General features: G+C 35.6%; 1 protein-coding gene across 6 annotated transcripts in view; it reads right to left on the reverse strand.

Moving 5' to 3' along the window:
* Nucleotides 1-8,949: 8,949 nt before the first annotated feature.
* Nucleotides 8,950-16,474, reverse strand: part of dglucy (D-glutamate cyclase) — a 38,588-nt gene continuing 31,063 nt past the window's right edge. For all 6 annotated transcript variants that reach the window (XM_087290844.1, XM_087290847.1, XM_087290843.1 and 3 more), the window contains 3 exons: nucleotides 15,721-15,840; nucleotides 13,055-13,209; nucleotides 8,950-9,200 (listed from right to left, as the gene is read on the reverse strand). In XM_087290844.1, coding sequence (XP_087146970.1) covers nucleotides 9,057-9,200; nucleotides 13,055-13,209; nucleotides 15,721-15,840 — 419 coding nt within the window. In that variant the 3' untranslated portion in view covers nucleotides 8,950-9,056. The remainder of the gene's footprint in view (nucleotides 9,201-13,054; nucleotides 13,210-15,720; nucleotides 15,841-16,474) is intronic.

The raw sequence follows: 16,474 nt of genomic DNA on the forward strand, positions 1-16,474 counted from the left end.
CAAAACATTTTAGAGACAAAATAGTGTTGTTTCTAAAAATATGTTTATAGAAATTAGTTATTGATATGTATCATTATAGATCCAAACACTTTCAAATGTTTAACTAAAATGACTAAGGTCTTTGAATTAACATTTTAAATATATAAAGCGTTTTATAACTTTAATATATAAAGCTTTTAAAATGAAATGGCTGTCTTTTGAGCTGTTTGTGAACCTACTGTACATTATTAAAATAAATGATTAATTAAATTATTAAAGTAAATATTATTATATCAAGTTGCCTTAAACTTTTGCTGAATCAACGGTATTTATTTTGGTCTTGCCAATGTGTTGTAATTCATTATATTTCTGATACGAATATTACTTAATCTTCAACAAAGAAGAGAATTTCAATGACTCACTTGAAAGGATTAAATCAAACTGAGTCTCTTATGTGCCACGTGATTGGCTGATTGCTGCATGTCATGTTCATGTGCACACGCTCCAGAGACAATCACTTACTCTGGGTTAACTCTGAACTGACAAAGAATGTTTTTATCAAGCATTGCGAAACAACTTAACCTGATCTTAACCAGTTTGCACTTCTTTGGATTTGAATTTAGCTCGTTTTGTGCGACAGGCCTCAGGACACTGGCTAAACAAATTTGATTAACTCACTAGGGTGATTAAATAAGTACAGAACTGTCACTTTGTGAAAATCTAAAGCAAAAGCATTGAGAGAAAAGCATATCCGCTGCTAAAGTTTTTCATGGTTAGACAGAGAGCACACAGGAAGTTAACAAGCAACAGAACGTTCACAGTGTGAATGTAAAATGTCAACCGCCCACAAGCAGACTATTCTAACCTGGACAGCTTCCTACTGTGATTTCAAATCCTGAGGAAATAGATGAGGAAAAAGTGATTGATGTCTGCCTCCACAAAGCAAAGATCGTCTGTTTGCTCAACCTGCTGAGGTTTATACGGTCTTGAATGTTTGGTGCAGTGTTTACATTTCTAAGACTGAAGCGACCATCGCTACATCTGGGATTTTGAATGAATGATCTGTACTGACACAATAGTGTTCTCTGATTCCTGCTCATTTAAACTCTGTTTACATTGAATACTCAACATGCATGGAGTTTGGATGTATGTAAACAAGTCAAGATTGTATTTTGTAATCTCACATAAAGACTGCAGTTCAGTTTCGTATTGGGGTTTTTCTAATTACTGGTTTTCTATTCTGTTGTTTATTGTATGTGGTGCACAAATCATTGCCATTGGCAGTATTGTTACACAGTAGACTAAGTTCTCAGTTTTGACCAAAAATATCTTAATTTGTATTCTGAAGATGAATATTGGTTTCAGGGGTTTGTAATGACACGAGGGGGAGCAATTAATGATCAATCACTTCTTATTTTTGGGTGAAATAACACATTTAATTAATTAATTAATTAATTATAAATAAATAGTCTTGATACTTTTTGGTCTATTATTGAGCTTATGAAATGCCTCTTTAATGTATTACTTTACATGTAGAAGTAGGGCTGGCGCCGACGATATGACAAAAATGCAATATCAATAATTATTTTCCATATTAAACAATAACGATATTTTAAAAGATTTAAAAGTGCACCCCAACAATGACTGAAGCCACAAAAATTAGAGGGTCGATTAAATACCATAACATTTTCGGCAAATAAATTTTCTGTGGCCGAAAATTCGGTACATCTCTAATATCAACACATTTTTGCATTCCCATTTTTGCACATTTCTGCTGTGTGATGGCTCTTATATCAATATAGAGTAAAAAAGTCCAGAGCTTATTGATATTGACATAAATTATCGCGATTTGATATATTATTTGTTGGCCCAGCCCTATATAAATATTATTTTTTCCCCCCACACTTTTAGGGTTAGTAAGGGCAATCATGGTTGTTGACCGGGTTTTAGAACAATTATGCAATATTAGAATACTGCTGTTTAAGCTCATGGGATGTTTTTTTATTATTGCAGATAATTTGAAGGTTCTTTGTGAATCATGCATGTGTTTGTGTCTTGTATTCCCTATTTTAAAGGGACCAAAATGTTCCCACAGTCAAAATTAACTGGTATTACAATACTTGTGCTGACATTTTTGGTCCCCAAAACAAGCCTACAACTAACATAAAATTAATGTTTTGACAATCTTAAATAGCAGAAAGCTTTGTGTGAGAAGTAGATGTAGGTGCAGGGTTAGAGTAAGGAGACATTTCCTATTGTCTTTTTTGTCATTTAAATGACTTTTAGATCACAATGACAAAAAGGTTAAAAAGACAGCAACTATTCTATTGACGTAACTGATAACAATTGCATCAATGCATCATATTGTATATTATTTGCTTGATGATGTTCAATTATCCATGTTTCAACATTCCTGAATGAATTGTGGTGCTGTTTCCCCTTTATTATCCCCTTTTAAGTGTCCCACATTAGAAAACTGCAGATTTTTTTCAGATGACTTGAACTAAGAACTATATTATTGCTATCATTTTTGAAAGTGCTATCTAACTTTTTTCTTTTGATTTAATTAAGACAAATCATCAGTTTTTAAAGTTACATTGGTTGTGTATTTATGGCTACATTTAGTAATACTTCACGGAAATCTAAAATGTAAAATAAGAATGCATGAAGTTTGACAGAAACAATGCAGTGTTAGAAACGGGTGTAAAATGTGCAGAAAAAAAAATGAAATCATCAGTACTGTAATACAAAATCTGAATTATTTTTAAGATAGAATGTTCTTTCTGGGTGCATCAATATTAAAATTAGTTTTTGCATGGCTGGAATTGTAATAGCCTCAGACAAGATATACTGTACATGACAGCGAAGTATGTTTACACAACATTTACCTGAAAACTATTAGTTTGAGCCATTGATTTTCATGGCGAAATTATACAACACTGACCATTCGCTCACCAAATCTATGAAAATGTTTCAATTCTTAAGCTGTACAGTACATTCATAAAAGAAGAATCCTCTTTCAAATCAGAGTAACATGATATATTGTGTAAAATTCATGCAACAGGGAGCTGCTATCAGTATGCAAAGTAAAACTGCTCATTAATAGTATTCTCATCAGTATTTTTATGTGTGCAGAGATTAGCTCTGACTAGAGCTGGGCAATAATTTGATATTGATAATTATCATGATATTTTTTTTCTCGATAAAACGATAATGACAGTTCGATAATTGCTTGATAATATTTACGCACTATGCGTAACATTGCGCAAGCATTTTGCAGCCTACCCTTTCGGACGCCGTACAAGTTTACAGCCAAAGTTGTACTTAAAGAAGTAAGAAAATAAGGTAAAAAAGGTCAGAGTCACATACATTGTTGACAAGAAACGTCACCAGACATCAGTCTTGAGCTACTTAGTTTTTTGCTATCCGACACAAAACAGCAACGTGCACTGCAAACTGCGCAAGAAGACTTGTGTCATCAAAAGCAGGCAACACCAAAAGCCTGTTTCATCACTTAAAACAACACCACACTTATGAAGATGCTAAGAAATTACAGACCTAAACAAGTGCTGGAAAACCACGGCAACTACCCAGCAGTGTCTCATGTCATCATTTTCGAAAGCCAAGCCTTACGAGAAAAAAAACCCTGAAAAGACAGACGTAAGATATGACAGACAACACAATCTCAAACACATCTCAATGAACACTTGAAGCTTGCTCTACAGGCTGCATTAAGGATATTTACACTACAACATTTACACAAATAAAAAAATAATAAAGTAGAAAATTCAAAGTATCAAACAAAAATTTGTTAAACTCGAGTAAGGGGACGATAGTGAAGCCAAACAAAACAAAAGAAATAAAACAAAACAATTATAAGTCATGAATAACCCCTCTTACCTCTCTAAAAACTGATGAAAAGAAAAAAAAAAGTCCTTCAGCGCAGCGCCGCATTCTTCCCTGTAAAATAACTATAAATATGACCTTCACCTCTTACCTGATGTCTTTAACAATACATTTCATGATTATGATTTTCGTTGTTTTTGCTTAACTATCGTTTAGGTAAAATTATTTTGCATTACTTTTGCCCACTTTGAGACATTTAGTGAGTCTACACTTCAGTTATTCATTTAATTTTAGTTTACTTAGTTAAGATGCCTGCACTAAAGATAATAGTTTTTTTCAGACTAGTCTATATTGGAAGTATTTATTTAACCCCAATATTTGTCAAAGCACTCACGTTGTGTCTTGTCAGTCATCTCCAATTCAATCAGCGAAACTGCATTTAAGATGATCCATGTGTACAACTGAAGTAAACAGCTTTAATTAAAAAAAAAAAAAAAAAACGATAATGGTCAAACATTGTGCAACTACCATGCCTGCCATAGCTAGCCTATTGTGAATGTGCAAAGATCCAGCGGGTAAATTAAGGTGTGCTGATATTACTTAAAAATTGCAGCTTGTTCTTACAAAGATATCTTTTTATTTGTGTTGTTCACTTATTTATTTGATTTGGGATTTCTTTTAAAATGAGATACATTTGTCTTAAATTTTAATTTGTATAGATTCAATAAAATAGAAATTATATAATTGCAAGTTGAGTTGATCAATACATCCATAGAAAACCAAAATATGTTACGCAAAATGTATTATGCCAACTACAGCTCTGATGTAATGTAGTGTTTTTAGTCATGTTTGCGCATCAGTGTTAAATGTGCTGTATGTATTGTACGTTTTTGAAACATAAAACACCAAAGTTTTTGCATATATTTAAGAAGCATGCGAAGTGAACATACTTGTTTATCTGAAAAATAATTCTGAAGTCAGCTATTCTCCTTTAAAAATGTGCATTCTATGACTGTGTCTTTGTTTTGGCCTCTATAACCCACCCACTGCTGGTTTATCCAATTATATTTCAGCACTCAGTGTTGCCTTGAGATGCAGATTCAGAGTTCTAAAAATCCACATTAGGTGTTTTTTAAATAGTTAATTATATAAATATTACAAAATGTAAACATTAGCTGAGCAGGTTACGTTGTGTCCAAACAACACACCACTCACAAGATTCCAGCAACAAGCAATTTGACCGTCTGCACCAGATGTAACAAGACAAAACGCAGCCATTCAGAAGCACAGAGTAGTGCACTCATTAAAGTGGTCAGGTTTACAGTCTACTTAATATAAAACTTCTTTAACATTAAAAGTGCTAGCTGAGGGACTAATATTTGTTGGTTTGCGCCCAGTCACATTTCTAAAGTTCATTTCCAAAAGTTCATTCATTCATTCATTTTCTTTTCGGCATTTGCGTTTTCTTTTCTTTGCGTTTTTAATCTGGGGTCGCCAGAGTCGAATGAACTAACTTATCCAGCATAGGTTTTTAAGCAGCAGATGCCCTTCCAGCTACAACCCATCACAGGGAAACACCCATACACTTCCATTTACACAAATACACTACAGACAATTTAGCTTATCCAATTCACCTATACTGCATGTTTTTGACCTTGTGGGGGAAACCGGAGCACCCGGAGGAAACCCACGCTAACACGGGGAGAACATGCAAACTCCACACAGAAATGCCAACTGGCCCAGCCAAGATTCAAACCAGCGACCTTCTTGCTGTAAAGTGAAAAAGCGCTACTATTTGCCACTGTTTTTCAATAAATATTATATAAAAAGGCATTCAAACTCACGCTGGTAGCATTTAACACTGAAACAAGCACATAACCAGTACCTGAGGTGATTGTTGTCATAGAGGTTTATTCTATTGTTCAGCTATGAGAAATAGAACCACTGGATTACAATCTTACATACTGCACCTTTAACAAGAACTGTCCTTAGATTGTAATCTACCGCATGTAAACGTTTCAAAATCGCAAAAGGAAATGTTTTCTTGTTTAACTACTTAGCTATAAATATACTGTTAATTACGACTTAATAAATAATAATAAATAATAAAAATAATAAAAATTTGCAAATAGCTGCTTTAGGTAATTTCCAGACCAGCCAGCTAACACAATAAAAAATATGACATAAAAAGACAGACAAAAATGCTTTGTAAAAACAGCAGGGCAGCAATAAAAAAATTATTTAATAAATGAAGGGACAACAGTACAAATGACTGAAAATACCAATACTTCAAACTATGAACTTTGGTCTCGTAGTCCAATAATTACTCCATAAAATTACAATCTAACAGAAAAAAGGACCAAATCTGTCACATCTCTAAATATTATTAGAGGAAGGATATCCCATATTAACTTTAAGTGTAAATATCAAAAGCAACCTCATGTTTGGTTCAGAGAAAGACTTTCACCAGCAGAGTCTTGTTACTCAGGAACGTTTTATTGTTTTGGCCATCTTTATTTGGTTTTGATTATTTAACTCTGTTGGATGCAGAATTGTGACATTAAACAGAGGTGCATAAACAGACGCCTAAATACAGCCGTGATTAATTAGCACAAAGTCATATTCCCACTAAAATCGTATCCAGCACTATTTTAGAGAAAATTAGGGATTTGACTATTTATTTTATTTTCATGCTTTTTAATCCGGTCCCACAGAAACGCTTAATACTTTCAGGTGTAACCAGAGCCAGACTAAGCGTAATTAAAACTCTGCTGTATATTTTACTTTGTAATTAGGGGCTTCTAAATAGTCTACTCCAGTGTTGATTTTAGTTTGAACCTTAGAAGGTCGAAAGACATTTATCTCTAAAAAGGTCAGTGATAATATACAAATTTCCAAATGACATGAATTGGTTATGTAACACTGCACAGTTCTGAACTAAAACAGCTGTGTATACTGACCGATGCATAAGAAAAGTTTTGTAACAATATTTCTTTTTTTTTCTTATTGCAGCATTATTATGGTATATTTATATCTTAAACTTGTGCTCTGAAGTCACTATTCTTTTTCATAGAAACCACCAAAATAATCACACAAACTTTTTAAAGCAACATTACAGCATTGTGGTGGAAACGACACTCATACTGTAAAACAACTATTTGTATAAAAATAAATATTAATAAGAGTCTCACAATAATAACTATAAAATATTTAACCTATTTCACTAGTGCTTAATTAAGATGGATTAACAGTTACCACATAAATATTTTAAAATGTTATTTTTTTATTTCATTTTGCGACAAAGTGAAAATGGTGAAAATTTGACACTTAAAAAGCAAAAAGTATGTTTTTCTATTAGTTTGACAAAGAAAAAGAATATTGAACAAAATTATATTTATTTTTGGATATATAATCAAAGGACATAAAAGTACCCGTAGTTGATTACCAATAAGTTCCATGGTTTGCATAAAGTGTATACCATATCACACAACATATATTTAATAAAACCAGACATCTGTTAATTAGATTTATCTATTAGTACTAGGAATAACTGGAACATTTAAACGCTTAGAGATATTTGGCTTCTCTGTCGCCATCTGCGGTTTAAAATAAAACTGCATCAATCAGACAGTTTGGGTCTTTGAGGAATCGCCATTTCTAATGTTAAAGATCCGTCGAGCTCCAAACCATATTAAAAACAATAAACAATAGCAAATATAGATCTGCATAAAACATTACACAAGCCGTGATCGGAGCAAACAAACATTTGCCACTGTGGAATATTTGTTTAGACAGAATCCTTACCTTCTGTAAGTCAAAGCTTTGTTTTGGCGATGGGTATTTCTCCAGCGGGTCGTTTAACTGTTTACTTAGCTATACTATTTAACTATCTATACAACATTATTTATTAATTGTAGCCATATTTGCCAAAAACAGTACACAGACCGATTTCCGTGTTTACCGGACTCGACGTGAACCTGGCGTTTTCCCGCGATATAGACAGTACTACAGTATCGCGAGAGTGATTCATTCGGGCTATCTGGCTACTTGAGTTTGTGTTGGCATTTTGTCATCATATTTTCATCACGAGTGCTGTAACTTTTTAAAGATACTTTACTTTCCCTTTTGGGGGGTTGGAGGGAATGGGCGAATTAACCAAAAAGGCTGTTTTTTCTCTCTCTTTTTTAAAATTTTTTTTCAGTATTTGGTATTTTCCAAGTGACAACGTATTCTTAACAGACCTCAATATGAAAATTAACCATGGTTTAATTATAGTAAAAGTGTACTACCATGTTTACTTTGGCACTCTGTCTATAAAAAAAAAAAAAGACTTCAAATTCCACGTTACGGTTAAGAGTTGCAAAACCATTGTTATTTTTTGTTAACAATATCTTAATTTAATTGATTGTTGTAAAATTGTGGTTTGTTTATATGTTTATATGGTTATATGTTTATGTGGACTATCATTCATTTTCCTTCGGCAGAGGTCACCACAGCAGAATGAACCGACAACTATTTCGTCATATGTTTTACACAGCGCATACATGTGCAACAACTTTTTTTTAATGCAACATTAGTCTCAACTTATGTCTGTTATTTGAGCTACTGAAGGGACGTTTTGGTCAGACTTTATTTTGATGGTACGTTTGTTGAGTTACATTGCATCTACATGCAGACTAATTCTCAATATATTATAAGTACACTGGTAGGTTGGGGTTAGGGTTAATGTAAGTTGACATGTACTTGCAAAGTTTCTTATAGTCAGTTAAATGTCTGTTGAATGAGCAGTATCAACAGATATTAAGCAGACAGTCTACTAATACTCAAATGGACCATCAAAATAAAGTGTTGCCAATTTTTTATTCCAAATGCAAATAACTGAAAATCAAAACTGCAAAAACAATAGTAACAACCTCATTTTAATTATTTATTTTTTTCTTTTATTGAGTCATCATGACCACAAACACTTAAACTAAATGCAGCAAATACATCAAATGCAACATCTTCCAAGTGCAGCTTTAAGAAATTATGCTCCTCTAGTAGGCTACCTAAAAAAATATGATTTATTCTTATTAGTAATCTTTACTGTGAGAAGATTGCTGAATAAAGCGAGAGGGGCGCACATAAATTGAAACACTTTTATTTAGCAGATCTTTCCATTACATTCACATATGAGTGAAAGTACACATAGAGATCTGTATCATGTTTCCTGCTGTGGCTGCATGATGATGTTAGTCATAAGTGAGATGACGAAGCCGTTGTATGATATCGGAATGGTATGGGTGAAAGGTTAATCCATCCACTTCCAGTCCCAGGTTTGCAGTCTTGCCACTGCGGACGCCATATTTCACCAAAATGCGCAGCATCTCCTCCTCCTGTTTGTAAATAGAAGCACCACGTCAAGATATTCAGTCTTTTGTCAGGATTTTTAAACCAACTTAAATCCTCGTCTTTTATTTTGAGATGCAATGTGGGAGTGGGAGTTTTAAAAACAGGAAAAGTGTCATTAAAGAGTCAATTCGTAGCAGCCGCTGAGATGCAACAGAAAATATTTATGCTAACAGGAAGGAATGCAGCAGTCGTGGTTGTGATAATTATACCGTATGCTGGCAGAGGTTCTGAAGTGGTCTGCAGTTCACCGCAAATGTAAAAATGGCCAGTGTTGACTGGAAGCAGCACTGTGACGTGCCTGTAAGTTTTATACCAGTGGATTTCCGTTGAAAATAAAATGGCATACAAAATCAACAGTACGAGGTGACATGCATAAACCCTTCTAGGCACTTGTTTTTTGGAGGAAAACAGACTGAACTCATCATCATAAGTATCTTGTATTTATTTTTTATTACCCCCTTTTCTGCATATGACAACTGGATTTAAAATTATAGAGAGCACTTCTGATTCTGGAACTTCTGTTAAAAAACTGAAAACAAATCACTCGTCGGCTTATGAGCATGTTTGTTTCTGTGATTTCAACTATCAGCGCCATTTGGAAAAATTCACATTGTGCACACCTTTAAATTTGCCATAGTATGGAAATCTGGACTGCCCATCATAGCTTAACGATACGAGTTCAGCTCATGGTATTGACATACTGTAAGGCCCCGACACCATCTCACGTAAATTCTGCGCATGGTTTGTAATGAGGCAACAGACACGTATAGACTGCTGAATATAAGTGTTTGATGCACATGTATGTGCATGAGTGAAAGAATGACGATAACTTTAACTTGTATATTTATGCAGCAGTTGATCATTCTTGCCTGTTTTTAGATACATTAAAAAAAAAAAACTTATTGTATCTGTCTGCCCCTTTTGTCAAGTAATAACTGTAATATTGTCTATATTTCTTCAACAACACAACTCAGGAGAACATTTTTATTTCATATAATTTAATAATAATAATAATAATAATAATAATAATAATAATAATAATAATAATAATAACAATAATTCCTTACATTGATATAGCACTTTTCTGGATACACAAAGTGCTTTACACATTATTGGGGGAAATCTACTCATCCACCACTAGTGTGCAGCATTCACCTGTATGACATGACAGCAGCCATATTGTGCCAGACTGCACACCAGCTGATTGGTGGAGAGGACACAAAGTGATAAAGATAATTATGGGCATGGTTAGTAGGCCATGGTGGACAGAGGCCAGTGGGCAAATTTGGCTAGGATGCCTACTCTGGGAATTTTTAATTCACTAGTAGTATAGAGTCCCCATCAATATACTGGGGTGTTAGGACGCACACAGGCCCCCTGCTGGTCTCACTAACACCACTTACGGCAGCAACCTATTTTTCCCATGTGGTCTCCCATCTAGGTACTGACAGTGTTGCCAACTTAGCGACTTTGTCACTAGATATAGCGACTTTTTAGACCCCCCTAGCGTCAAATTTTCAGAAAAGCGACAAATCTAGCGACTTTTTTGTGTGTTACTGGAGATTTTTTATAGACTGTCATTTGTCCATACTCCACTGTCCCCACTCCTCTCAACGAGCTGAGGGTGATGCCGTCGGCCCCTCCCCCGCCTCAGAGCCCTAAAGGCTGATTTATACTTCTGCGTCAAACGTCGGCGTATGCTACGGCGCTGACGCATAGCCCTTCGCCGTGGCCATCGCCGTCACTGACGTGCACCTCTCAAAAAATGTAACTACACGTCGCAACGACGCGTAGCGTAAGCTCTGTGATTGGTCGGCTTGGTAGCGCTGACGAGTCTGGGCGGGACCGAGAGCCGCGCGAATGGCGCGAGCGATTGTTTACAAGTGTGGAGTCCCATGAAGGAGCTCCGGATGGAAAGTTTTGTTTTGTGTTTACCTCATAGTTAAAGTTGTCGCACGTCCGCCGGTTCCTGCCTCAAAATGAGCGAGTTTGAGCCACTTGTACATCCCGGAAGTGTTCAGGAAAAGCAAAAAAGCAGAGAAGAAACTCGACACAGAGGAACATTAACACCTCACTGCCCACTAGCGTTTCGGAAGTGTTAATGCAGACCGACAGAGACAGCGCGCAGAAGTATAAATGCACAGCCACGCGCGTTGCCTGCGCCGTGGGTTACGCCGGTCACCTGACGCAGAAGTATAAATCAGGCTTAACAGGCGGCCCAGTCCTCCTCGTACAGCAGCCTCTCCCACCTGCAGCCTGACAGCAGATCACCTCTCTGTGTACGGTACCGACGGCAAATGATTTAGCACCGGCAGTGTGAAGGTATTCCCCTTGTAAAGTCAAACCAATATGCTTCTCCTTTAGTTTAACAATTTAATTTGACCGTTTATTATTTTCTTGTTCACAATCACAGATATTTTAGAGACATTTTCAGAACTTGTCTGAGTTTATTATCTGAGAGATTACTGTAAATTCACTACACATCTATACTGATATACTGTTTTCAAACAGCAATAAATTTAGGTAAATCGACATGCTTATATAAAAGCGTTGAGCAAATATAAATACCTCTTTTATTGAGGCTGTTAAACAAACAGAAATGGTAGAGCGTGATTACGTCATTACGCAAATTAACATATGATGAATGCAAATTAACATATGACGTAATCTAGCGACTTTTAGCGACTTTTCAGGCAGAGCTTAGCGCTTTTTTGTTGAAAATAGTTGGCAACAATGGGTACTGACTGGGCGCAGCCCTGCTTAGCTTCAGTGGGCGACCATGTGAGAGTTGCAGAGATCTAGCTGCCTCACTCTAAAGCTAAAATAAACCTCTCCACTACTTCAGTTGAAAATATTTTTCAGCAAATGCAGTCTGATTATTTTGAACATGCATTTCAGAGTACATCATGCATGTGCAAGTGTCAGACAATAGCTGCAGTGCATCAGAGCAGAGATCATAGCTGCGTCCCAAATGGCACACTATACACTATGCACTTATGCACTATGTACTTATGCACTTACACACTCAACAGGATAGTATATGTATGTAGTGTCGTCCCAAATGGCACACTTATGTTTTTTTACTAAGCGTAAATTCAAACAGTTTCCCTGATGACGTTTGACGGTTGCCAAATCAGTGAAATAAACAACCAAATTATCAAATAATACCTGCCGTGAGTATTATTGCATTCACCATCGGGAGGCGCTATAATCACTCTCGTAGGAGAATTTTGCTTTCACCATCCAAAATAAAGTTATTCAACATGTGCGTCCCAATAGCTCCGCCCCTTTCGCTACGTAGGCAAACCTGCGGTCTTTTAGTGAGTGAAGTGTCCATCGTTACACACTTCATTTTAGCGGCTGAATGAGTGCATCATCCGGGTAATTAAAGTGCACTTATTATTTTTAGAGTTTTCAGTGTGAACACACTACTTTAACTATTTATACTACAAAATGGCGTAGAATAGTGCATAAGTATGCGATTTGGGACGCAGCTCATGAATATTCATGATCATTCCAAATATGGTCAAATCCAAGCTTTTGATTATAGGGGCAATTCCTGTGGTTATAACTACACATATAAAAACAGTTTGTGGATCATTTTTGGACTTACCTAAGCCACATACCTACTATGTAGATATAAGAGAGCAATTGAACATGTTGAATCAATGCACTTTAATGGCACCTCTAATATACAACGAATAAACTGTGAGGAGAATAATGCTGCCACATCTTACCCTGTTTATTTTTTTTAAACGGTTCACTGGCTATTAACAGTCTAATAGACATTATGCTCATAAATCACTTAAGGCATCACAGTGTGTAGGAAAACAGTTACCTTGGCTACGGTGGGCAGGCATTCAGCCCACTTGCTCTGTTGTTCAGGTGTGGGCGACAGACCCAAACCCCTCTGGAGGTACCGCTGGTGTACTGGACACAGATTCAGGACATACAGAGCGCAGGCTACAGCATAGCCACCCCAGTTAGAAACTCCTACAGTGCAGGGAAAAGACGGAAAAAGACTGTTTATCGCTAGCACAAATACAGGCTAATGTATTTCACTGATGTGATGCTGAAATGTGTAGCATGTATATTACTTATTCTTATTTTAAAAACAATTAAGTGCATATGCAAATCATCACTAAGTTTAAAAATTCTTTATAGAAGTTGAATATATCTATATTATATTATATTATATCATATTATATTATATGTGTACAAAAACAACAGCAATCTGTCGAGGATGTGTGTGACAAACAGTTGTCTGCCACATTCAATTATTTCAACCTCAAGATCAAGTTGTTTATGACTGACCAGCACAAAAAAATGACAACTGCTAATAAATTTAATAAAAGACAAACAAATTCATCCCCATTTCTGTTATTTACATGTTTATACATCTATTAAAAAATAATAATGCATTGAAAAAATAAATTAATTAAATAAAAAAGTATCAACAAAATAAACATGACCCTGAAGGGAAAATAAAGGGTTTACTTAGCGTGTTTATTGGATCAAACTCTACTCTCAAGTTGCCTAGTAACAAATGTGCATGCAGCAATCACATTATTTACCTGGAAACAACAAATTGTAAATTCAGATTGGCTGGTTGGTGCCATTTAACACTGTATAACTCAAGGGAACCTTGCACCTCATCCATTTGGAAAACTGAAGGACGAGTTATCCCTTATCACTCAGTATGAAAAATACCAAGCAGTCACCCTCGAGAAGCAAATATTGAAGTAACTGAAACTGCAATTCATCGTAATTCCGCTAGTCCTGGCTCCATAATAGAGCAAATTTCTCTTGAGCAAATTTTCCTGTTAAAATGGCCAACTTTACAGCAGAACAAAGGGTGTTTACAGCCTGGTACAAAGAACAATTTTTGTTTATATAGCTAATATTACCCTTCATGACAACTGTGAGTTTTTTTTTATTTTATTTTTTTATAACTCATCCGTTTTGTTTATATTAAGTTTTATTAAGTCTGCATAATTAAGAGCATGGCCACTTGTGTGAAAGCTAGGTCTAGCTGATTTGCAGCAGAACTTATTTTATTTGGCTTTACACAGTCAGTTGCTGTTTGGAATTATTTCTTACAATTATCATATGATATGGCATGCTGTGTGCACTTTATTGGCCATAAACCATTCACGTGGCCTCTATTTCCCAGGTGAGTGAAATTTTATACTTATTTAGCATCTCTATAAATGTATTTGTTTTGTTTAAGAACATTTATAATTCTTTTTAGACCTGTAATGCACTCCAGAATCTGACAGATTGATTAGCTGTAGGCTCTAGAACAGTGGTTCCCAAAGTGGGGGTCGGGACCCCCCGAGGGGTTGTGGGACAATGAAAGGGGGCCGCCTGGTGATTTCCAAAAATCTTTTTATTTTTATTAAACCATAAGAATTACCATATTTTATCCATAACCTAGAAAAAAATAGTAATTTATAGTTACTATATACTACTTTATATAGTTAATATAGTAGCTAATAGTTACTAGTTCTATTCAATTGGGATCACTGGGGTAATTACATTATATTAAAGACAATAGCTTCAGATGCAGCAGTTTGATATTATAACACCAGGTTAAGTTTTCTGGGACATTTACAGCCCTAACATACATAAAAAAAATCTATGAAGAATAAACTTTGGTGTATTGGTGTGTGTGTGCCATTGCATGCAAAGTTTCTGTATTTCTAACCACCTCAGAGGATATTGGGGGTCGCGAGCCACTAGCATTGTTATATTAGGGGTCGCGGGCTGAAAAGTTTGGGAACCCCTGCTCTAGAACAGTCATCTGAAACACTGTCATACAGTGTTATGCCTGGATTTGATCAATAGCCTTGCATTTACTAACACAGACTATATTTGAAGTGTTTGGAATTTGTGTTTTTCTCCTGTAGAAAAACGTCATAAGAACAGTGCTTAGTGGCTCAATGTATTACAACAGTGTTTTTAAAAATCTAAACACTTTATTGATATAGTACACAACCAAGCACATGTGGTCAGAACACAAACAAGTCGCAGGTAATGAAGTGTTTGGCATTTCTACCAAAGAAAAGCCTGTCTAAGAAAAATGCTAGCATGCGTCTGTAGCTCCGCTCACGCTTTGCCCTTGTTTGGTATCTCAAGGTGATGATGCGCGAACAAAATGGCGTCGGTTGGCGCCTACTTGTAGCTTCTTTTGCGTTTTTAAGAAACCTATGGGTGATGTCATGGATACTGCATCCATATCTTTTACAGTCTATGAGAAATACAAGGTGTGGTGTGTCTGAATAGCCTAAAATGTAGGTGTGAAAGTGAATATGTGTGAGACTTGAGAGTCCTGCATTTAGCAACACAGATGCAATGTTGATGGATGCAGTGACCGCTGTTGCACTTCCTTTAATATCAGAAATATAATTTCCAAAGTTTGAATGCCAAACTTATAAGCATTGCGTGTTGAGCTCCTGGAAACAGACATGTATTATGTGTTTTCTCAGTGTGAGGTGTGTTCACCTGCTGTGATGGCGAAATCCGCAGCCACATCGCATGCAATCAGCTTCCCGTTAGGCATGTGGGCTTTAACTGCTGCTTTGACTTTACCCATACCAAGCTCATTACCTCCATCTCCAATCCCTGCACACGCACACAAACACAGACACACACAATTAATCCTGCTCCAAAGAGGTGACATATCTCATTAAGGTCTTCCCTTGAGCCTGAACTTATCCTTAATTTGGAACAAAGTTGATGATTCAAGCGTTGCGATTGTTAAAGGGATAGTTCACACAAAAATAAAATTGTGCTCATCATTCAGTATTTGATCACCTGACCCAATGAAAAAAATAATAATTTGCCTTAAACATTATTTTTTGATCTCTATAAGAACAATTTTATCTAACCTGATACAAAGCATATTTGTCTTGTTGAAGAAAGTCAATTAATTTAAATGATCTTGTTGTTCTAAACAAGTAGATATAGCTCTAATCAAAGCAAAAATATCCATAAAGTGTTTATTCATCCAATAAAAAAATGAGGGTAATGGGTTCACATCTAAATTTATTCACTTGACTCAATCAAAAATAAATAATTAGCCTTAAACGATATATTTTTTAAATCCACAAAAGTACAAAGCATATTGTAATAGCAGCATCATACCACCGGGTTGCTTCCTTTACACACTACCCTCGTTGATGGCCAAAACTTTATAAATAAATTAAATTTTGAGCCTAAATCACAAAAGCAAACTCAAACATGAACACACAATGTT

This window comes from Danio rerio, chromosome 17, assembly GCF_052040795.2.
Source record: "Danio rerio strain M-AB ecotype USA chromosome 17, GRCz13ab, whole genome shotgun sequence".
NCBI lineage: Eukaryota > Metazoa > Chordata > Actinopteri > Cypriniformes > Danionidae > Danio > Danio rerio.